Here is a 23,045-nt window from a genome sequence, read left to right on the forward strand (position 1 = left end):
CAAGCTACCACTGAGCCACCTTCCCAGCTGCTCCAGGAGACTCTTATCTCCAATTAACCACCAAAACACCAGAAGTAGGCTGTGGCTCAAGTATTAGAGCAAGTTGAAGAGCTCAGGGAAGCACCCAGGCCCAGAGTTCAAGACCTACCTTTCTCTCTGTCCTTTCTCTCTCTGTCACACACACACACACACACACACACACAACATATATACATCTTTTAAAATTACTTAATTAATTTACTTAGTAGTGCCAAGTTCAGAAAGCACTGTACGTTCCCAGTCTTTGGTACAATCATTTTAAAAGGAATAACACATGCTTACCCTGTAACTCAGCAATCCCACCTTTCCTTAAGTGTATGTCAGGAGAAATGAGTATGTTTCAGAAAATATGTATGAAACTATTTCATGTATTTCATACATAAACTATTTCATGTATTTCATACATAAACTTTACAGATATAAATTGAAAGAGAGGCCAGAAATGTGTATAAATACTGTGTAATTACATTTATGCTACCAGACACGGGCTTTTAAATTTTTTCACAAATAATACTATGTGCTTTTTTTGACTGGAAGACCAGATATGGTTTTTTTTGTTATTGTTGTTTTTTTGATGGGTTGTGGGGCTTGAACTCTAGGCCTGGGCGCTGTCCCTGAGCTCTTCAGTTCAAGCTAGAGCTCTACCACTTGAACCACAGCACTACTTCTGGTTTTCTGGTAGTTTACTGGAGATAAGAGTCTCATGGAATTGCCAGCATCCGGTGGCTCATGTCTATAATCCCAGCTACCCAGGAGGCTGAGATCATGGTTTAAAGCCAGCTCAGGCAGGAAGGAAAGTCCATGAGACTCTTATCTCCAATAAACCGCTAGAAAACCAAAGTGGCACTGTGGCTCAAGTGGTAGAGCATTAGCCTTGAGCTGAAGAACATGGGGACAGTGCCCAGGCCCAGAGTTCAAGCCCCATGATCAACCAAAAAAAAAAAAAAAAAAAGTCTCACAGATTTTCCTGTCCTGGTTGGCTTTGAACAGTGATCCTCAGAACCCAGCCTCCTGAGTAATTAGGATTACAGGAGTGAGCCACCACACCAGGCACTTCCAGTTTTCTGGTGGTTAACTGGAGATGAGACTCAGACTTTCCTGCCTGGGCTGGCTCTGAACCACAATCTTCAGATCTCAGCCTCCTGAGTAGCTAGGATTATAGACATGAGCCACCAAAGCCCAGTTGTTGATTACATTGTTTTTATTTCACAGATGAGAAACTTAGTATCAAAGTAATTACTCTAGTTTGTGGGAATATAAGTTTAAACTTGTTCAACCACTCTGGAAAGCAGTATGGAGAATCCTCAAAAAAACTAAAAAATAGGGCTGGGATGTAGCTTACTGCAAAGCACTTGCCTAACAAGTGCAATATCCTGGGTTCAATCCCCAGTAACCACTCCCCCCAAAAAAAATACAGTTAAAAAAGAAGTAAACATAGAACTACCTTATGATCCAGCAATCCCACTCCTGGGCATATACCCATAGAACACAAACAAGGTTACAGTAAAGCCACCAGCACAATTGTGTTTGTTGCAGTACTACTCTTTTTTTGTTTGTTTGTTTGTTTGCAATACTATTTCAAGTGCTGCAATGGAATCAGCCCAGATGGCCCTCAATGGATGAATGATCAAGAAGATGTGGTAAATATACACAACAGATTTTACTCATCTGTTAGGAAGAATGATATTGTACCACTATAAGGAAAAAGATCTTATTAAGTGAAGTAAGACAGACCAAGAGAAACAAAGGTTGCATGCTTTCCCTCATTTGTGGTGGATAGAATGTATCTATAATTCTTTTTTTTTTTTTTTTCTGGTTGGCGTGGGGCTGAATTCTGGGCCTGGGCCAGCTCTTCAGCTCAAGGCTAGCGCCCTACCACTTGAGCTACAATGACACTTTCAGTTTTTTTCTGCTTATGTAGTGCTGAGGAATCGAACCCAGGGCCTCATGCATGCGAGGCAAGCACTCTACCACTGAGCCACCTTCCCAGCCCTGTACCTATACTTCTATAAGCAAACAAGTTGGGTGGTATGCAAATGCTTACAAATGAATTAACTGAAATACAATAGACTCTACAGAGAGCTTAAATAGTATCCTTTTTTTTTTTGGTTTGTTGTGGGGCTTGAACTCTAGGCCTAAGTGCTGTCCCTCAGCTCTTCAGCTCAAGGCTAGCGCTCTATCAGTGAGCCACAGCATCACTTCGGGTTTTCTGAGTGGTTTATTGGAGTTAAGAGTCTCACAAAGTTTCCTGCCTGGACTGGCTTTGAACCGTGATCCTCAGATCTCAGCCTCCTGAGTAGCGAGGATTACAGGCTATTGTTGATTATGAGCCACCAGTGACAGGCCAAATAGTATAGTCTTTGAGAAAGACTAAATCAAAGTCCAAGAAAATCAACATGAGGAAATGGGTATGTCAAAGAGAAGAGTTGGGCCAAGCGGAGAGGGGTAGAGGAATGAAGGGAGGACATGGGGGAGAATGTAATCAAGAATCCATTGTATATATCACAAAATTAAGAAAAGGGAGAGGAAAAAAAAAACTCCTGTCATATTCATAACATGAAGGAAGAAAACAAAATTCCTTGATTTATGGAGTTGCCATTACCTACATAACGCTGGCTTCAAAGTGCTCAGGAATCTCAGTCCAATCTCAGTAACATAATAAGATCCTCTCTCTCTTTTTTTAATTTGTTATATTGGGGATTGAACCCAGGCCCTGATAGGCAAAGTGTTCTATCATGTGAACCAAGCTCCCAATCCTTTTGTATTTTGTTTGTTTTCAAGGTATAGGTAGTCTAGTTAACTTTGCCCAACTGGATGGCTTCAAACTCATGATCCTCTTGCCTTCACTTCCTGAACTGGGATTATAGGTATAAACCACCATCCTGGGCAAGACTTCCATCTCTAAAAAATAAAAGGCTCAAAATTATGAGAAAATGTTTTTGTTTACTAAGTATGAACAGGCAATGTTTTCCACTTGGTTTTTTTCATATTCTCTGTTTTGTTTTTCAGACTAATGATAATCATTGACTCTAAGACAAAGAGCAATGATATGAATCAGCTTTCACTCCTGTTTCTCCTGTGGCTTTTCAGCACAGTGCTCTAAAAGACATTTATACAAAACATTAATCAATTATAAATAGAAAAAATAGCTTAGCTTATTAAAAATCAGAATGACACTCATGAAGATTGCAAGAAGAAAATAGGAGTGTAGGTTCAGATCTGTACAAAAATTACCGAGTACAAAGACACACAATCCTATTCATAAATAGCAGCCAGTGTAGCAGTTGTTTCATTTTCTCTTTCTCTCCAAGACTAATTAGCATTATGCACAGTATGTCCCTTGTTACTGATGTCTTCTTTCAGCTTTGGAAATCAAAACTCTGATCTAGTTTCTCCATAACAGGAGCTCTATGTACACTCTATGTAACACTTCAAACTAACTAAATTAAAAAAGCAATTTTTTTGTGTGTGTTTGTGTTTGTGTGTGTGTGTGTGTATACTGGTCCTGGAACTTGGGGCCTGGGAACTGTCCCTAAGCTTCTTAGCTCAATGCTAGTGCTCTACCACTTGTGCCACAGCTCTGTTTATGGTTTTTGATGATCAAATGGAGATAAGTGTTTCATGGACTTTCCTGCCCAGACTGGCTTCAATCCACAATCCTCATATCTCAGCCTCCTGAGATCTCACACCTCCAAGTGTGAGCCATTGGCTCCTGCAGGAAATTCTACTACTGTAATACAAAAAACTAAGTTAGAAAACTTTCTAACCTCTTCTTTCTTAAAGATTTGTCAAATGTTCTGGTTTTAATACACCAAACAGATTCATGCAATCTCAAGTCATATTAAATAGCTCTATTAGGTGAGTATTCACCTGTCTGGGCTGGCTTTGAACTGTGATCCTAAGATTTCAGCCTCCTGAGCAGCAAGGATTACAGGCAGAAGCCACCAGCTCCCAGATAAAATATTAATTTTATAGACATAACTATTATTGGTATGTGAATATTATCTCTACTCTATGAACCATCATTTGAATGAATAATTTTAAGAGAAAGTTAATTTCTTATAGACTTACTGCTCAAAGGCTTCCATTGTATTTTCCAAATTCTCCCCAGCACCTATGAAAACATAAAATTTGAAACATTTATTTAGCCATTTTGAAATTGATCTTAATAAGATAATGAATCCTGATACTTATTATGTAGATATATACTCACAAATATATACATACATATTCACACCTCGGGATACACAATATACACATAGACACACACTCATATGTATGTATACCTAGAGAAAAAAACTGTCTCAAGAAGAGCAAGGTAATACTTGCCTGTTATCCCAGAACTCAGTAGCTAAGGCAAGAAGATCATGAGTTCAATGGCAGCCTGGGCTATAATGAGATTGTATTCTACCCTACTCCCCAAATTGGCTAAAGTCACACAGCTAGTAAGGGGAGACAGAATTCAAGCACAAGAAATATGATTTCAGAGTCCATCCTTTTTACTACTATTGTGCTTTAACTTTTATGCTAAAATTTAGACAGCCTTTTTATTTCAACTTTATTTCAACATATGATTCATAGTGGTCTCTATTTCCATTTTCTATTTACTTACTTGCAAATTACTCAGACATATGGTAAAAACCTGAAGAGTAACTAAGGGACTAATTAAGAAGTGTAACATTCCTCTCCAAGGAATTATTTAATGGTAGGTCCCTCATGAAATGGTTTATTAAGTCCCTTTCTTTCTATTAATGATTGCATAATTCATAAAAACAGGCTTGATCATTAATGTTTTCATTTCAATAAGCAACTTACACAATTTCTGGCTCTGCAAATAATAATTTCACATACATTTTAATTAGCATGAAATATGGAAGACAACTAGTACCTAACAGAATTGCATGCATTTTCCTTTTTTTTTTTTAAAGCTAATCCTGGGGCTTGAACTCAGGACTTAGGTACTGTCCCTGAGCCTCTCTGTGCTCAAGGTTAGCACTCTACACTTGAGCCACAGCGCCACTTTTGGCTTTTTCTGAGTATGTAGTACTGAGGAATCGAACCCAGGGCTTCATACATACACAAGTGTGTGTGTGTGTGTGTGTGTGTGTGTGTGTATGATCTTGTTAACTTTTTTCTGGGCTACTCTTAAAACACAGTCCTCTCAGACAGTGGCTCACATATGTAATACTAGCTACTCAGGAGGCTGAGATCTGAGGATCATGGTTCAAAGCCAGCCTGGGAAGGAAAATCCATGAATTTTTTTTTTTTTTTGGTCAGTCGTGGGGCCTGAACTCTGGGCCTGGGAACTATCCCTCAGCTCTTCCTCTTCAGCTCAAGGCTAGTGCTCTACCACTTGAGCCACATCACCCACTTCCAGCTTTTTCTGCTTATGTGGTGTTGAGGAATCGAACCCAGGGCCTCATGCATGCAAGGCGAGCACTCTACCACTGAGCCACCTTCCCAGCCCCATGAAATTCTTCTCTAATAAACTACTCAGAAAAAGCCAAAAGTAGTACTGTGGCTCAAGTGATAAGAGTGCTAGCTTTGAGTACAAAGAGGCTCAGAGGCTGCACCCAGGCCCTAAGTTCAAGCCCCAGGACTGGGGGGGAGGGGGAAGAATATTTAGTATGTTTTCCCTGCAATTTCCTGCTGCAATTATGTGTGTTTGTGTGTGTGTGTGTGTGTGTGTGAGTATGGGGAGACGTGAGTTTTTATATACAGATATAAAGATTAACCTTATCAATTTAGTTACTTTGCAATAAATCAACTTTCTGTGAAAAATGGCCGTGAAGCAGGGTACTAGTGGCACTCAAAAAAGCCAGAAGTGGAGTTGTGGTTCAAATGGAAGAGTGTTAGCCTTGAGGACAAAAGCTCACAGACAACACTCAGACCTGAGCAAACCCCAGGAGGGCCACACACACACACACACACACACACACACACACACAATGTCAGTGAATCACAGGGAGATCATATGAAACTCAAGAATCATAGAAAGCTAGACAGCTAAAAGTTGGGTGCCAGTGGCTCACATCTGTAGTCCTAGCTACTCAGGAGGCTGAGATCTGAGGATCATGGTTCAAAGCCAGCCCAGGCTGGTTGTGAGACCTGAACTCTGGGCCTGGGCACTGTCCCTCAGCTCTTCAGCTCAAGGCTAGTGCTCTACCACTTGAGCCACAGCCCACTTCCGGCTTTTTTTCTGCGTATGTGGTGCTGAGGAATCGAACTCAGGGCCTCATGCATGCGAGGCAAGCACTCTATCACTGAGCTACCTTCCCAGCCCTGTGAGACTCTTATCTCCAATAAACCAGAAAACAGGATGTGAAGCTGTGGCTCAAGTAGAGCTCTAGCCTTGAGCTGAAGGGCTGAGGGACAGTGTCCAGGCCCAGAGTTCAAGCTGTATGACTCACAAAAAAAAAGGGATTTTTTTGTGTGTGTGCATGTAGGCTTAAACTCACAACATCAAAAAAAGCACAGGGAAAGTACCCAGCCCCTGAGTCCAACCCCCAGTACTGGCATGTGTGTGTGTGTGTGTGTGTGTGTGTGAGAGAGAGAGAGAGAGAGAGAGAGAGAGAGAGAGAGAGAGAGAGAGAGAGAGACAGCGCACACATACACACACACAAAAGCGCACTTTAGTTTACTAAAGTTTGCTTTATTAAGTAAAATAGTATTATTAAATGAAAGCTAACTCACTCTGTTGCAACCAAGCCATCAGAAGGAATGAACAAGCCTGGTGGGAAAAAGTCCTCACTGAAAAGTGAAGAAGAGTTCCCTGATAGAGGAATGAAGGAACAAAGCTGAAATGAAAACAAAACTCAAGGTACAACTGCAGAATGCTACTTCCTTTGGGACTTTGGAAACTCAACTTGATGCCTAAGATTGTTTTCTTCCACAGACAATTAAATTTTGGGGCCAATGTGAAAGAGCAACCCTTACATGCCAAGGGAATCTACAGCAAGATAACCAGATTGTTACAGCCTCCTACCTTGAGGACAAGGATAAAAGTTACAAGGGAGAGAATGGATTTGATCAGTTACCATCTTTTATTGTTTGGCCAATCAGCCCCAATGAACAGAATACTTTCTTTTTAAAAATAATTTTTAGGGGCTGGGAAGGTGGCTCAGTGGTAGAGCGCTTGCCTTGCATGCCTGAGGACCTGGGTTCGATTCCTCAGCACCACATAAGCAAAAAGAAAAAAGCCGGAAGTGGTGCTGTGGCTCAAGTGGTAGAGCGCTAGCCTTGAGCTGAAGAGCTGAGGGACAGCGCCCAGGCCCAGAGTTCAGGCCCCATGACCGGACCCCCCCCATAATAACAATAATTTTTATTATCTTTAAGTGACAACATTATCACCCATTGATCCTAACCCATCCCTTCTCTCATTTTTTTTTTTTATTGAGTTAGGTGATTACATAAATTTCACATATTTCACAGTATTGTGGAATAGTGATACTTAGTAAAAGTCACACATTTTAACCTTCACAAGGCAAATTGTCATTCTCATGATCTATAAAGTTTGTGAACGAACAGAATATACTTTCTTAAAAGCCCATTATTTAATTCAATTGGCTCAAAGACACAGAAAGGTGCGGTTACATTCTTTCACTTGCTATCTTTATCCTTATCCTGACTCTGTGGGTATCTGGAATAAATGTATCTATCACAAATGATTCTAAATGTAGGAAAATGTGTCATTAAAGGTTACATTTCAAAATATTAGCAGAGACAATATAGATAATTGGTAATTAGCTATTATTTTGTTGTTAGTGATGGTGGTCATGGGCTTGAACTCTTGGCCTGGGCACTAATACTGCTACCAAGAATCCTTTCAGCAGACATTTCCAAAAGAAACCGATCTTTGTTTTCTTTAAATAAAACTGTTCTATTATACACACACACACACACACACACACACACACACACACACACACACACACATATACACATACACGGGTGGGGGGGGAGAGAGAGAACGAGTGTTTGGGGGCTGGGTATGTGGCTTAGAGGTAGAGTGCTTGCCTAGCATGCATGAAGTCCTAGGTTTGATTCCTCAGTACCACATCAACAGAAAATGCCAGAAATGGCACTGTGGCTCAAGTTGGTAGAGCGCTAGTCTTGAGCTAAAAGAAGCTCAGGAACAGTGCCTAGGCAGAGGCCCTAACTTTCAAGCCCCAGGACTGGGAGATATAGATATATAGATACAGTCTTTTGGAAATCCACTGTGATTGCTGGAATAAATAAAAAAAAAAAAAAACCAAGCCAAACAAACAAACAAAAGCAACAACAACGGGGGGGGGGGAGGGGAGAAACAGGTGCAAGGTTTGGAGCCCCTAGAACAGGGCCTTCCAGTTCCACCCAAGCGCTAATTGTGGCTTTGGGTAAGCCTATGTCCAGCTTGGAGGATTCCATTTCCTCTCTCTTCTTAATTATTGGGGGTGAAGGACTGTCACCCTGCAGGCATCATCATGCTCTAGGTACCCTCAGATCCTCCTTGGGAGTTCACCGGGCCTGCTAGGGGCACCGGCTGGTTTCCGAGCCGTCGGTTCCCACCTTCCCTCTACCCCCCACCCCACCCCCGACCCGGGGTATCCGGGGCTCGACCCTGGCTGCCAGAAAAGGGTCCTTAGCCATCATCCTTCCAGATGCCAGAAACACCCCCCCACCACCAACACCTACCGTTTCATGTCCGTCCTGACTTCCTCCCTCACCCCCCCACCCCACCCCAGTCAGGACCCCTGGACTCCCGCGGCTCTCACCCCTCCCGTGTCCTCCCCTCCCCTCAAAATCCCCCCTTCCGACGGCGACCCCCACAGCACACCATCCCTTTCGTCCTCAAAACTCTCCCCGTATTTCCACGCCGCCGCCGCCTCAGGTGGAACGGCCCGAGGGACCCCTCACACCCCCGGCCCGGCCCGGCCCGGCCCGCCGCAGGGCCCCCCCAGCCCGCTCCGCCCCGCGGCCCGCTCACCTCCGCGGTGGGAGATGTGTTTACTGAGGAATCGCTGCTTCTTCCTCTGGTGCAGCAAGGTCGGGTATTTCAGTAACAGGAACGAGGTCAGCAGGTACCCTCCCAGGGTCGACAGAAGATAAAAGGCCGCGGAGGACGACATTCTTGGTCTCGGAGCCCGGGGTGAAGTCTCCTGTCTCTGAGTGGGAGGAGGGAGATCGCTGAACGCCGCTGCGGCGCAACGGCTGCGGCGGGCGACGGCGGCAGCGGCGGCGGCGGCGGCGGCGGCGGCGGCGGCGGCGGCGGCGGCTGCTCGAGGTCTGTTCGCCCCCCGCCGGTGTCCGGCGTGCAGCGCACTTGTTCGTGCCGGTTTACCACGCAGGCGCAGTCTGACTTTTGGGCCCCCGAGTAACAAAGGGGCTCCGAAGCGCAAGCGCACTCGGGTTTTCTGTCAAGGTGCTGCGTTGAGTCACCTGGTGGTGTGTGTGTGTGTGTGTCTGGAAAGGCTATTATTCAAAGGGAACGCCTCAGGAAAGGCTGCCGTAATTGGAAGAAGGAAAGAAGATTCCACAGCAGGTTTTAGAGGCTTCTCTAGGAAATGCAAACAATTAACTGAGGTCTGGCATGCAATAGATACTCTTCTCATTTTTGTTGTGGCATCGAATCCCAAAAGGCTCCACTAGTCTTTTTTTCATGCCTACATCCAGCCATCGCACATATTCCAAGCAACCAAGCCACATTTCCAATTTTTTTTTTTTTTGGGGGGGGGGCGTTGGTCGTGGGGCTTGAACTCTGGGCGTGGGCGCAGTCCCTCAGCTCTTCAGCTCAAGGCTAGCGCTCTACCACTTGAGCCACAGCGCCACTTCCAGCTTTCTGATGGTTTTATTGGAGATAACAGTCTCATGGACTTGCCTGCCCGGGCTGGTTTTGAACCATGATGCTTAGATCTCAGCCTCCTGAGTAGCTACAGGCGTGAGCCACCAGCACCAGGCTCACATTTCAATTTAAAGGAATTAATCTAGGATTTGTGGTAGAGTCCTTGCCTAGCATGGTTTGATCTTCAGTAGAGGGGGCGGGGGAGGTGGGGACCCTGGATGCCAGTGGCTGATGCTAGCCACTCAAGAGGCTGAGACATGGAGGAAAATGGTTCAAACTCATCCTTGGGAAGATGTTTCTTTTTTGTTGCTGTTGTTGTTGCCAGTCCTAAGGCTTGAACTCAGGGCCTGGGCACTGTCCCTGAGCTTCTTTTGCTCAAGGCTACCACTTGAGCCACAGTGCCACTTCTGGCTTCTTCTGTTTATGTGGTACTGAGGACTCAAACTCAGGGCTTCATGCATGCTAGGCAAGCACTCTACCACTAAACCACATTCTCAGCCTGTGAAATTCTTTATTTCCAGTTAGCCAGCAAAATGCCAGGCTGGAGGCATGGCTCAACTAGTAGAATGAGCAAAAAAGCCCGTTATGGCTCATACAAACACATGATCCTGAACCCAGGGAAGAGATGGATGGATAAAAAGGTATCTATAAAGCAGGATGAAAGTTTGGCATCCCTGCCTTCATTTTCTAACCGTCTTTTTTGCTCTGAGTGACTGTCCTGGGCTTCAAGGATAGGACTAATAATAACATCTTTATGACAAAAGGAATGAAACTACCCCCAAGAACAGCCTCAGGATAAATCATCACCTAATGAGGGTGACTACCTATAATGATGAGACTATACCTTGCTATATGCTGCTGTTATACCCTACAGGAAGAAATGCAAACAATTACTGAGGCTTGGCATGTAATAGGCACAAAAACAGAAATTTTAGTTGTAAAGTATCACTTCCCCAAAGCTTGAATTGCTCCCCTCAAGTGATTATAGCAATAAAAATGGCTCCAGAATTCTTTGTAGAACTAGAACTCAAATAATGCTCAACCAGCTATGTTATCCAGGACTACTTGCTTATACATCCGTCCCTCCCCCTGCCCCAGTTCTTCCTCTATTTAAATGTAAAGTTCATGTCAGTACCCCAACGATGAGCTGAAATGCTTACTTTGTGTGCACTACACTTCACTAGTACTTGTCTCTATTTGCTGTACTGAGATGAATGACCAGACTTGGTATGTTGGAACTCCTAAAACTGAGTTTCTGGCCTAAGTCTCATTTACATATGTGCATGTTTAAGGAGTTCTCACTACGTGGCTATAATCCCAGCACTTGGGAGGTAGAGGCAGGAAGATTCAGAGTTCAAGATCAGCTTGGACTACCTAGTCAGAACTTGTCTCAAAAAAAAAAAAAGAAGAAGAAGAAGAAAAGAAATTGGCCAGGCAAGCTACTCAGGAGGCGAAGAGCCAAAGAATCTTTGGTTTGAGGCCAGCAGAGGAAAAACATTTGTGACAACTATCTCAACCAACTTTAGTTACAGCAAGAAGCTTCAATTTGGAAGACTGAAGTCCAAGACAGCTAGGAAAAAAGAAAACCAAGACTCTTATCTCAAAACTAATCAGAAGAAGGGTTGGGGATTTAGCTTAGTGAATGAAAGAATGTTTGAACTCAGGATGAGGGCACTGTTCCTGAGCTTCCAAGGCTAGTGCTCTACCACTTGAGCCACAGCTCCACTTTCAGCTTTTTTGGTAGTTAACTGGAGATAAGATATCATGGGATTTCCTGCTCTGGTTGGCTTTGAACCATGATCCTCAGTTCTCAGTTTCCTGAGTAGGTAAGATTATAGGCTTGAGCCACTGGCACCCAGCCAGAAGCAGTATCTTTAAATGAAAAATCAGAGTAGCAAAAACAATTCTAGCAAACAATGTTTTGACCCAACATGGTTATGAAACATTCAATAAGAAGCAGTGAAAATGAAACACGAGAAAAGAGAGCTATCAACTTTATATATTTTATGATCTTTTGTTCTACAACTAAGCCAGTCTTTATTAGGAAGCTGTCTACAACTAAGCCAGTCTTTATTAGGAAGCTGTAACCCCATTGGCAATAAATATCAACAATGTAATGAAATAGTGAAAGAATTATTATACAAATACTGAAACCTGTAACCAAAACACATTTGGGTTTGGGAAAAACACAGTATACATATACCACAACAACACAAAAACCTCACACCAAAACCAAAAACCAGCTTTGGTTAAGGCTTGAACTGGTTGAAAAACTCTTATTGTGTCACAGCTTTAAGAACTCCACGGAGCACCTTATAACTCATTAACTGTACATTTTCCTTAGGAGGGAAACAAGGTCCTCTCTCGGTCACATATGCATAAGGAAATCTCAAGACCCAAAGGCCATCAGGAGGAAGAGTGATTTCTTGTTTTTCTGGATAAAATACTGGACATGGTGGTGGACCTGGCTGAACCTGGAAAAAAAACAAAGAAAGAAAAGAACACAGGAAATACAATTGGTTTTACATTTCTCAACACCTGAAAGAACTGGAGGCATGGCTCCAGTGTTAGAACAAGTGAGAGTTTGAGACTCTCAGTAATGAACAAGACAATGCCTTAAGCATCACTAGTTTCAAAGGCAAGCTACTTCTTTTTAAGAAGTAGCTGTTTCTTTTTAAGAAACAATATCAGGCATATGTGTATATATATATATATATATATATATACATATATATTTTTTTTTTTTGGGGGGGGTGGTCAGTCCTGGGGCCTGAACTCTGGGCCTCAGCTCAAGGCTAGCGTTCTACCACTTGAGCCACAGCGACACTTCTGGCTTTTTCTGCTTATGTGGTGCTGAGGAATCAAACCCAGGGCCTCATGCATGCAGGGCAAGCACTCTACCACTGAGCCACCTTCCCAGCCCCCATAAAAGATATTTTAAACCCAAGAACTACTTACTAAAAGAACTATTTAACCTGTACTTTAGGGAAAAAAATCTAATAAAATAATTAACTTGTATTTTTAAAAACAATCAAAACAAGCATCAGCATTTTTTGTTTGGAGCAAAAGCTGTATTTCTTACCTGAGGCATGAGTACTATCTGCAAAGGAGCATCTGGAACCACAACAAAAAGTCTCATAAGTTGAGCATAATGTGGCTTTAGACCTCTGCCCTGAGATGATGACAGAATATATAAGGGCATATCACTATTTAGAGCTTTTAAAGCTGATTCCTTTGGTCCACTGCCCATCACTTTCATTATTTTTTCAGGCCCCGAGCACATAAATCTCCGACCTCGAGAATCTTCATATTCAAAGCCCACAAAAGCTCGAGCTATGTCATCTCGTCGTCTTCCTCTTCCCATTACGATGGCACTTCTTTTTCCAGGAATAGCTTTATTTGGAGCAGGCCATGAATTTGTGTCTAAGTCTCCTTCATCGTCAGCTCTAGTCCTAATGACAATGTCCCAAGGCATTAGATAGTTTGTTCCTGGAATGAAGCCCTGTTGGTCCAAACCTGTATGAAAGTTATAAGACTTAGCAGGACCTAGTTTAACCAAAGACCAACTTGAGAATTTGGGTAGGAGACCTTTTGGGCAATTTGAATGTAGCATTCCTGGAAGATATTCAACTGTGGATGCCTGTCGATCAACCAAGTTTGGTCTCTTCTCAGGTTTTACTTCCCCTTGACCATGAACTTCTGGGTTGTCTCCTCCTGCTTGTGGATCAGCTGGGTAAGTACCTAAGCTATCTGTGGACTGGCCCAAACTTAAAGCTAAACTCAGGCTTGTACTCTCTCCTTGAGTTTGAGGTTCTTTTTCTTTAAGCTTATCAGCATCTGAATCTGGAGGGGCAGGAGAGGACTCATTTTTAGCAGGAGCAGGATCTGGAGTACTTGGTTCAAATACTGGAAAATTGATATGATCCAACTTCCCACAACATTTTTCTTCCAGAAGCTATAAAGGGGAGAAAAAAACATATAAAATTTTCATTTAAAATAAACTTCTTAGCTCTGTGCTGGTGGCTCAGGCCTGTAATCCTAGCTGAAATTTGAGGATTGCAGTTCCAAGCCAGACCAGGCAGAAAAGTCTGTGAGACTCTCCAATTAAACACCAGAAAAAGAGAAGCGGCACTATGGTTCAAAGTGGTAGAGCACTAGCCTTGAGCAGAAAAGCTCAGGACAGTGCCCAGGCCCTGAGTTCAAGTGTCACAACTGACCAAAAACAAAACCAAAAAAACCACACTTGAGATAGGAGGAAAGGGAGATTTAAAAAAAGAACAATATAGATGATGTGTATTTGATCAAAGTACATTACCTGCATGTTTGTAAATATTACAATGACTCCTTTCTACAATTTATGCTAGTATTTTTCTTCTTTTTTTTTGGGGGGGGGTCCAGTTGTGGGGCCTGAACTCTGGGCCTGGGCACTGTCTCTCAGCTCTTCAGCTCAAGGCTAGCACTCTACCATTTGAACCACAGCGCCACTTCTGGCTTCTTTTTGCTTATGTGGTGCTGAGGAATCAAACCCAGGGCCTCATACATGCAAGCCAAGCGCTCTACCACTGAGCCACCTTCCCAACCCTATGCTAGTATTTTTCTAAGCAACACATTGTTATGTGTGGAAAAGTAGCAATGAAATTCTCCGCACATAATTAATGTAAACCACTAAAAACAAACAATATACTAAAAAATTAATATATTCTTGAGTCCAGTATGATAGGTCACACCTATAATGTCAGCACCTGGGAGGCTGAGGCAGGAGGACAGAGTTCAAGACAAGCATGGTCTTGAGGACCTTTTTCCTAAATGAATAAAATAAAATAGCACATCCTTTATTCTAAGATCAGCAATGAATATGTGAGCAAATAAGTACACGCATATGCAAAGAACTTGCATATGCAGTTCAACTTGCACTGCAGTTGAATTAACTTTCCTAGGTATTTGCTTCTGCTGTTTCTGGTGTGACAAGGTTTCCCTATGCAGCCAAGGCTGGCCTCAATTGCTTGTAGTCAACATTGGCTTTGAATTCACCGTCCTCCTGTCTCAGCCTCCTGAGTATGAGATATAGGCTTGCACTATCACATGAGGCTCTGAAAAGAATCTGTAGTTTTACTCAGATGATATTCATTAAAAAAAATAATAATAAATAAGGCCGGGCGCCGGTGGCTCACGCTTGTAATCCTAGCTACTCGGGAGGCTGAGATCTGAGTATCATGGTTCAAAGTCAGCCCGGGCAGGAAAGGCCATGAGACTCTTATCTCCAATAAACCACTCAAAAAACTGGAAGTGACGCTGTGGTTCAAGTGGTAGAGTGCTTGCCTTGAGCTGAAGAGCACAAGGACAGCGCCAAGGCCCAGAGTTCAAGCCCATGACCCACACACACACAAAAAAAAGAGGGCTGGGAAGGTGGCTCAGTGGTAGAGTACTTGCCTTGCATGCATGAGGCCCTGGGTTCGATTCCTCAGCACCATATAAACAGAAAGAAAAAAGCCAGAAGTGGTGCTGTGGCTCAAGTGGTAGAGCACTAGCCTTGAGTACAAAGAGATTCAGAGACAACACCCACACCCTAAGTTCAAGCCCCACAACCAACAACAATAACAAAAAAAGAGTTTATTGGCTGGGAATGTGACTTAATGGTAGAGTGCTTGCCTAGCATGCATGAAGCCCTGGGTTCAATTCCTCAGTGTCACATAAACAGAAAAAAGCCAGAAGTGGCACTGTGGCTCAAGTGGTAGAGTGCTAGCTTTGAGCAAAAGCAGCTCAGGGACAGTGTGCAGGCCCTGAGTTCAAGCCCCAAGTCTGGCAAAAATAGATGAATAAATAAATAGGCTGGGTGCTGGTGGCTCATGCCTGTAATCCTAGCTACTCTTAAGAGGCTGAGATCTGAGGATCACAATTCAAAACCAGCCTGGGAAAAGTCCATAACCACTAGAAAACTTGAAGTGCTGCTCAAAGTGGTAGAATGTTGACCTTATGCAAAAGAGCTCAAGGACAGTGCTCAGACCCCAGTTTAAGCCCCATGCTGACAGAAAAGAAAATAAAAAAGAAGACAAGGAGGAAGAAAAAAAACAGAGTCTACCTGATAGAAGTCATAGTTAGCTGCCTTAATATCAAAGGGATCATCTCGAGGTGCTTGTTTCCTTCCACAGTTACAGGCACCAGTGGATCGAGCTCGGCTATTGTGATACAGCACAGGGGGATTTCTATCAGCCTCAGGTTTTTCTCCTGGAAAAAAAAAAATCACTATTAATTTTACAAACACAATGTAGAGTCACCTTATATTCTAAAAATAGAAAACCTTAAAAATTCTCTGAATAGTTCTTTGGAAATACACATACATACACACAAACACACACACAAAGCTGACTAAATACATCGAGGAAGCAAGTAAAAGTACATAAAGTGATTAATACTTTTTAGTCTAAAACTTCTTTTTTCTTTTTGCCAGCCCTGGGCTTGAAAATCAGAACCTGGGCACTGTTTCTCTGAGCTTCTTTTACTCAAGCCTAGCACTCTACCACTTGAGCACAGCACCACTTCCAGCTTTTTCTGTTTTATGTGGTACTGAGGAATCAAACCCAGGGCTTCATGCATGCTAGGCAAGCACTCTACCACTAAGCCACATTCCCAGCTCTCTAAAACTTTTTAGTTTTGAGTTTTTGGTACTGGGGATGGATTTTAGGGCTTAATGTGTTATGCAAGCACTCTACCACTGCATTCCATCTCTAGTCCTAATCTAACATTTTGAATTCCTAAGTGGATTTTTCCCCTCCTGTTGCCACCATCATGGTGACCATACACTTATATTTAATTCAACAAGTACTCTAAAGTAAAAGTGTTAATGCAAAATATCTGAAACTTTGTAAGACTTATCACTTACCAATTCATTAGAGTTCCTTCTTTAAATACAAGAATATGAGAAATTAGTTATAACTAAAATTTCCTTTTTTTTTTTGTCGGTGGTGGGAGCTGAACGCTGGATCTCAGCACTGTCCCTCAGCTCTTCAGCTCAAGTATAGAGCCCTACCATTTGAGCCACAGCACCACTTCTGGCTTTTTCTTTGCTTATGTGATGCTGAGGAATTGGACCCAGGGCCTCATGCATGCAAGGCAAGTACTCTACCACTGAGACAACTTCCCAGACCCTAAAATTTCCTTTTTACATCAGCAGATAAAACATACTGCTATGGTACCTAAATTTCTACTGGGCTCTTTCTGTTTTTTTTTTTTTTTTTTTTTTGTAGGTCGTGGGGCTTGAACTCTGGGCCTGGGCGCTGTCCCTGAGCATTTTAGTTCAAGGTGAGCGCTCTACCACTTGAGCCACAGTGCCACTTCCAGTTTTCTGGTGGTTAATTTAAGAGTCCACTGGACTCTTTTTAAAACATCAAAACAGGGCTGGGAAGGTGGCTCAGTGGTAGAGCGCTTGCCTTGCATGCCTGAAGCCCTGGGTTCGATTCTTCAGCACCACATAAGAAAAAAGCCGGAAATGGCACTGTGTCTCAAGTGGTAGAGCGCTAGTCTTGAGTTGAAGAGCTGAAGGACAGCGCCCAGGCCCAGAGTTCAGGCCCAACGACTGGACCAAAAAAAAAAAAACAAAAAAACATCAAAACACTGTGAGCAACAACAAAAACATAGCTAAAAAATTTGGATTCAGTAGAATGGCTCACGCCTGTATTCCTAACTACTCAGGTGGCTGAGATCTGAGGATAATGGTTCAAAGCCAGCCAGGATAGGAAAGTCCCTGAGACTCTTATCTCCAATTGACCACCAGAAAAGGGGACGTGGGGTTGTGGCTCAAGTGTTAGAGCACTTGCCTTAAGCTGAAGAGCTCAGGGACAGTACCCAAGCCCAGAGTTTAAGCCCATGACCGACACATACACACAAAAAACAAAATTGCATTCAGAAAAAGATATTGCAAAAAAGAAATCTGGGGGGGAAAAACACATACACACACAAAAACACCTTACCTGACTTAGGTAATGAGTGAAATTTATGTACACAGTGTTGATCAGTTAAACTTCTCTCTTCACAGAGCTGGTGGCCATTGCTCCAAAACTTGTAGCAGTCCTCGTGTAACTGCATGGCATATTTATGAAAGGCTGGACCTCTAGCATGTTGACTGTACACTCGAAGAGCCTGGGCAAGCTGATTCTTATGGACTGTCATTGTGTAATTATGAGGCAAATTTGACTGGTAGGCACTATGAGCCATGGGTAAAGCTTTCTGACACCGGTTTTCTGAGAATTTTGTGTCGATATCCAAAAACCCTTCCAAGACTTTAATACTGCTTAAAATCTTAGACGTTATCTCCCCAGTGGGTGACCCCAAGTCCTCTTCTTTCCCATCAATAGCCACTTCGTACAGCTTTGCAGCTGCTGAGATCCACTTCTGGTAAGTGGGAAGTTCAAAATGGGATGGCTGAGGGTTCCTGCCTACACTGTCATCAAAACCTTTCTTGCTTAGGACCAGCTCCACATGCTGCCATAGGAATTCCCGAAGAGTAAAATCCACTAGCTGGCCCGAAGAACTGGAGCTGGTGCTATCAATGTGGAAGGAAAGTTGTTGTCTGCTATGCTGCCTCATCACCTGGTATCGCCTAGGCCCAGAAAGGGGTGTAGGCACCAGCAAGGAGTCAGGGTCCTTCACTGTACAATGACTCCTAAGTTGGTCCAGTAACATGCCTACTGGGTCCTCCTCTTGGCATCCAGGGACTATGTACACAAATGCTTGGTTGGCAGGTACAGTAAAGAGGCAGTTGATACTCTGATTAGTCAAGACTCGACTCTTGCGGAAGATTCTATAGATCTGGTCCTCCAGTGCATGCTGCAGTCTTCTCTTGGGTGAATGCTTCTTGGGTTTGTCTGGATGAGCTGTATCTTGACTCCGCGGGGGTTCCACCTTGAGGGCTCCATTCAATTGAAAGAGGAAAAGAAGTCTAGGTGGGCAAGGCCGGCAGTTTAGCTTCCAGTCTTTTCCGACTGGGCAATCCTTAATGGCTGTTTTGAGGAGGGGCAGTACTTTTTGTCTCAGCCCATCCAAGGCTCTGAAAACTCGATCATAAGTGATGTCAAAGGAACAAGTAGGATGGACCAACAGCAAGATATGACAGACGGAGAAAAGGTAAAGGAGACTGAGGCACTGTAACTTCTCCTGATGCTTCCAGAACTCGTGAGCTTCGGCATGAGGCAAAGACAGGCCTCCTCCAGCTTCACCGCTCTGAAGGGCCCTACATGCCCGCAGAAGTTGTGAATTGTCGCAGATGGAAGTGAGAAGAAGATAGAGAACTTTGCTTTCCTGATTGTAATAGGCCTGCAAAAGGCTGAAGTCCTGGGAACCCGGCTCAGTCCGATTACCTTCCGTAGCAGCTGAAGTTCCCCGAACCGGATCCCCGGACGCAGCACCTGGGTCCCCAGCTCCACCGGCCTCCTCGACGGCGCCAGCTTCCGGCTTGATTCCGGGCGCTGGATCCCCTGGATCCTGATGGCGAAAGAGGGGGAAAACCTGCCGGTCGCACACGGTGTTCACAAGAGAAAACTTCTCGGAATTGAGGCGCAGAGCCGTCTTGCCGAAGATTCCCACCACGCAGATCTCATCCTCTCGCCACGGAGGCTCCGATGCGCCAGCTACGGTGCCTCCGCCTTCTGTGGGAGACGCTCCCGGGCTTTCCGAGCCCATCCAGGCCGAGGCTCCCATGAGCAGCTCTCGCAAGCTGACAGGACCCGCCATCGTGAAGCGCTTGCTCGAAAGCACTTCCGGTCCACCCGCTAAATCCAACCGGCTCCGGTCCAAACGTAAAAATCCTCCTCCGTTTCTTCAGTTCCTACTTTTCCCTCACTTGGGTTCCGTCTCCCGCCCCACCCTTTCCCGGTTTTATGTCCTCTTCCCTAAGCCTTAAATTTCTTCCACTTGAGAATGGAAGACAACTGGTAGAGGTTTGTATTGTAAAGAATCCTAAAACACTGCCAAAGAAGAACCTTGAGTGAACCTTGTAGCAGTAGAAAACGAGTGCAGAAGCTTTTGCTTGTAGTCCCAGCTACTTGTCTGGAGGGGTTCCAGGCCAGTCTAGCAATATAATGACATCCCATCTCAGGAAGGAAAGAAGAGAAGAAGGGAGGGAGGCAGGGAGGAAGCAGGAAGAAAAGACAGATTTTTATTTATTTATTTGCCAGTTGGAGCTTGAACTCTGGGCCTGGGCACTGCTTTTGCTCAAGTGCTAACACTCTACCTCTTGAGTGACAGCGCCACTTCCAGACCTTTCTATGTATGTGGTACTGAGGAATCAAACGCTGGGTTTCATGAATGCTAGGCAAGCACTCTACCACTAAGCCACATTCCCAGCCAGAAGGAAAATTTTAAGCTGTGTAACCTTGCTACACAAGATGCAGATTGATGGGGCTGGGAAGGTGGCTCAGTGGTAGAGCGCTTGCCTTGCATGCTCGAGGCCCTGGGTGCGATTCCTCAGCACCACATAAGCAAAAAGAAAAAAGCCGGAAGTGGCGCTGTGGCTCAAGTGGTAGAGCGCTAGCCTTGAGCTGAAGAGCTGAGGGACAGCGCCAGGCCCAGAGTTCAGGCCATACGACCGGACGGACCCCCCCAAAAAAAGATGCAGATTGAAGATGAGTAAAAGGCAGCTTGTGAAAAATGCAGAATTTGGTACTAGAGAGCAGGAGGCAAGGCACAATGCCTGCAGCATGAGGCCCTAAGTTCAAACCTCAGTACCACCAATCAGAAAGGAAAGACAAAAATGCATAATTCTAAGTCCAACTCAGACCTTCTGAATCAAATTATGCATAACAGCTTAATTCTGATTGTGCACACTTTAAAGTGTAAGAAACATCACTCTTAAAAACACTTTGCAAAGCAAGATGAACTTCTTTCTCCTGTTCCATTCATAAATATAATTAGTACACAGCAGAAGTGGGGGAAAGTCAGTGATTTGGGGGGAGGGTCGGTGGTGGAGGCTGAACTTGGCCTGGGGGCTGAACTCAGCCTGGGCGCTGAACTCAGCCTGGGCGCTGTCCCTCAGCTCTTCAGTTCAAGGCTAGTGCCCTACCACCTGAGCCACAGTGCCACTTCCAGCTTTTTTTCTGCTTATGTGGTGCTGAGGAATCGAACCCATGGCTCACTCAAGTGAGGCAAGCACTCTACCACTGAGCCAACTTCTCAGCCCCAAATCAGTGATTTTGAAGGTCTAGGAAGTACAGGTTAAAAATAATTCCTCCATGGGGCTGGAAAGGTGACTCAGTGGTAGAGTGCTTGCCTCACAAGCATGAGGCCCTGGGTTTGATTCCTCACTACCACATAAGCAGAAAAAGCTGGAAGTGGCACTGTGGCTCAAGTGGTACAGTGCTAGCCTGTAGCTTAGGGACAGCTCCCAGGCCCAGAGTTCAGGCCCCACGACCAACCAAAAAAATAACTTCTCCAGCTAGGATTTTTTTTTTTCATTAGTGGAGATTGAACCCAGAGCCTCCACTATACTAGTTGAGCTAATCCTCTTGCCCTTGCTGCCTTGTGTAGGGTTTTGGGGAGTGCACCAACACAAGTCACTTTTAAGCTAATGTGTGTGTGTGTGTGTGTGTGTGTGTGTGTGTGTGTGTGTGTGTGAAGCCCCAGTATTGGGACTTGAACTCAATGCACTGTGCTCTTGCATCGGTTTTGTTGTTGTTGTTGTTGGTGGTGGTGGTGGTGGTAGTGGGGTGTGTGTGTGTGTGTGTGTGTGTGTGTGTGTGTGTGTGTGTGTGTGTGTCTTGTGGGGCTTGAATTCAGGGCCTGGGCACTGCTTCTGGGCTTTTTTGCTCAAGGCTAGCACTCTAGCACTTTGAGCCACATCTGGGTATCTGGTGGCTATTTGGAGATGAGTCTCACAGACTTTCCTGCCTGGGCTGGTTTTGAACCACAAGAGCCATATCTTAGCCTCCTGAGTAGCTAGGATTACAGGCATGAGTCACCAGCTCCGAACTTCTGCATAGGTTTTATTGCTCAGGAATATATAATTTGAGCTTTATAACTTGAATCACAAATCACTTCTACTTTGGGCTTTTTGCTGGTTCATCGAAGATAAAGAGTCTCCCAGATTTGACTGCCTGGACTTGATTAGAACTGTGATCCTTAGATCTTAGCCTCCTTACAGGCATGAACCATAATCATTCTGGGAGCATGCTGGGAAATGGGCATCCTGCTGGTAGTAAACTTCTATTTTTCTTGAACATTTTGTTTGGAATTGTTTTATTCACATGTATTAAATTGTACAGGTAAAAGAGGTTTATCATATTTCCATTCATGTATATAATAATGTACTTTGATCATATCCACCCCCCATATACATATATATTGCTGGTCCTAGGGCTTGAACTCAAGAATTGGATGCTGACACTGAGCCTCTTTGTGCTCAGTGGTAGACTCTACCACTTGAACCACAGCATCACTTCTGGCTTTTTCTGAGTAGTTTATTGGGTGTAAGAGTCTCATAGACTTTTCTGCCTGGGTTGTCCTCAGATCTCAGCCTCTTGAGTAGCTAGGATTACAGACATGAATCACCAGCACCTGGCTATTATTATTCTCTTAGTGACACTAAACATAATGTCTCTAGTTCCATTTATTTTTCCAGCGAACACAATTTCATTCATTTTTAATTGTTGTAAAGGTGATGTACAGAGGGGTGATAGTAATTTCATTCTTCTTAATGACTGATTTAAACTCCAGTGTGTCTGTGTGTGTGTGTGTGTGTGTGTGAGAGAGAGAGAGAGAGAGAGAGAGAGAGAGAAAGAGAGAGAGAGAGAGAGAGAAAGAGACATTTTTGTCTCCCTTCTCTTCTTTACCTTCTTTGTATGTGATATAGCATTGGGGCTTGATTTCCTAAATCTGACATTTTTGCTCATGGTTGGCACCCTACCTTCTGAGCCACACTTTCAATGCTGGCTATTTGCTGGCTAATTGGAGTTGAGGTTCATGAATTTGCCTGGCTGAGCTGGTTTGAACTGCACTCTTCAGAACTCAGCTGTCTGAGTAGTTAGGATTACAGGCATGAGCCACTGGCACCTGAACCCTGGCTCTTTTTTTTTTTTTGTCGGCTTGCTGTCTCTGAGGCTCTTTGTGCTCAAGGCCAGTGCTCTACCACTTGAGCCACAGCACCACTTCCCTTGTTTGAGTAGTTTATTGGAGATAAGAGTCTCATGGGGACTTTTTG

General features: G+C 44.0%; 2 protein-coding genes across 4 annotated transcripts in view; both read right to left on the reverse strand.

Moving 5' to 3' along the window:
* Gdpd1 (glycerophosphodiester phosphodiesterase domain containing 1) overlaps positions 1-9,220 on the reverse strand; it is a 34,009-nt gene extending 24,789 nt beyond the window's left edge. For 2 of the 3 annotated variants that reach the window (XR_006149289.1, XM_042691985.1), the window contains exons 1-2: positions 9,005-9,219; positions 4,111-4,153 (exon numbers count right to left, since the gene is read on the reverse strand). Coding sequence is in view for 2 of the 3 variants with exons in the window: in XM_042691985.1 (XP_042547919.1) it covers positions 4,111-4,153; positions 9,005-9,146 (185 nt within the window). In the remaining variant the exon portion in view is untranslated. Of the gene's footprint in view, positions 1-4,110; positions 4,154-9,004 lie in introns of all 3 variants that reach the window. The other variant, XM_042691994.1, reaches the window with a different exon arrangement.
* A 2,690-nt stretch (positions 9,221-11,910) lies between these two features.
* Positions 11,911-19,591, reverse strand: Smg8 (SMG8 nonsense mediated mRNA decay factor). Its single transcript, XM_042693462.1, has 4 exons — positions 17,827-19,591; positions 15,939-16,084; positions 12,942-13,814; positions 11,911-12,333 (listed from the first exon to the last, which is right to left on the reverse strand). The coding sequence occupies exons 1-4, from the start codon at positions 19,583-19,585 to the stop codon at positions 12,136-12,138; spliced, it is 2,976 nt and encodes a 991-aa protein (XP_042549396.1). The 5' UTR covers positions 19,586-19,591; the 3' UTR covers positions 11,911-12,135.
* Positions 19,592-23,045: the final 3,454 nt, after the last annotated feature.

The sequence above is a fragment of the Dipodomys spectabilis genome, unplaced genomic scaffold (genome assembly GCF_019054845.1).
Source record: "Dipodomys spectabilis isolate Male_0828 unplaced genomic scaffold, ASM1905484v1 ptg000004l, whole genome shotgun sequence".
Classification (NCBI taxonomy): Eukaryota; Metazoa; Chordata; class Mammalia; order Rodentia; family Heteromyidae; genus Dipodomys; species Dipodomys spectabilis.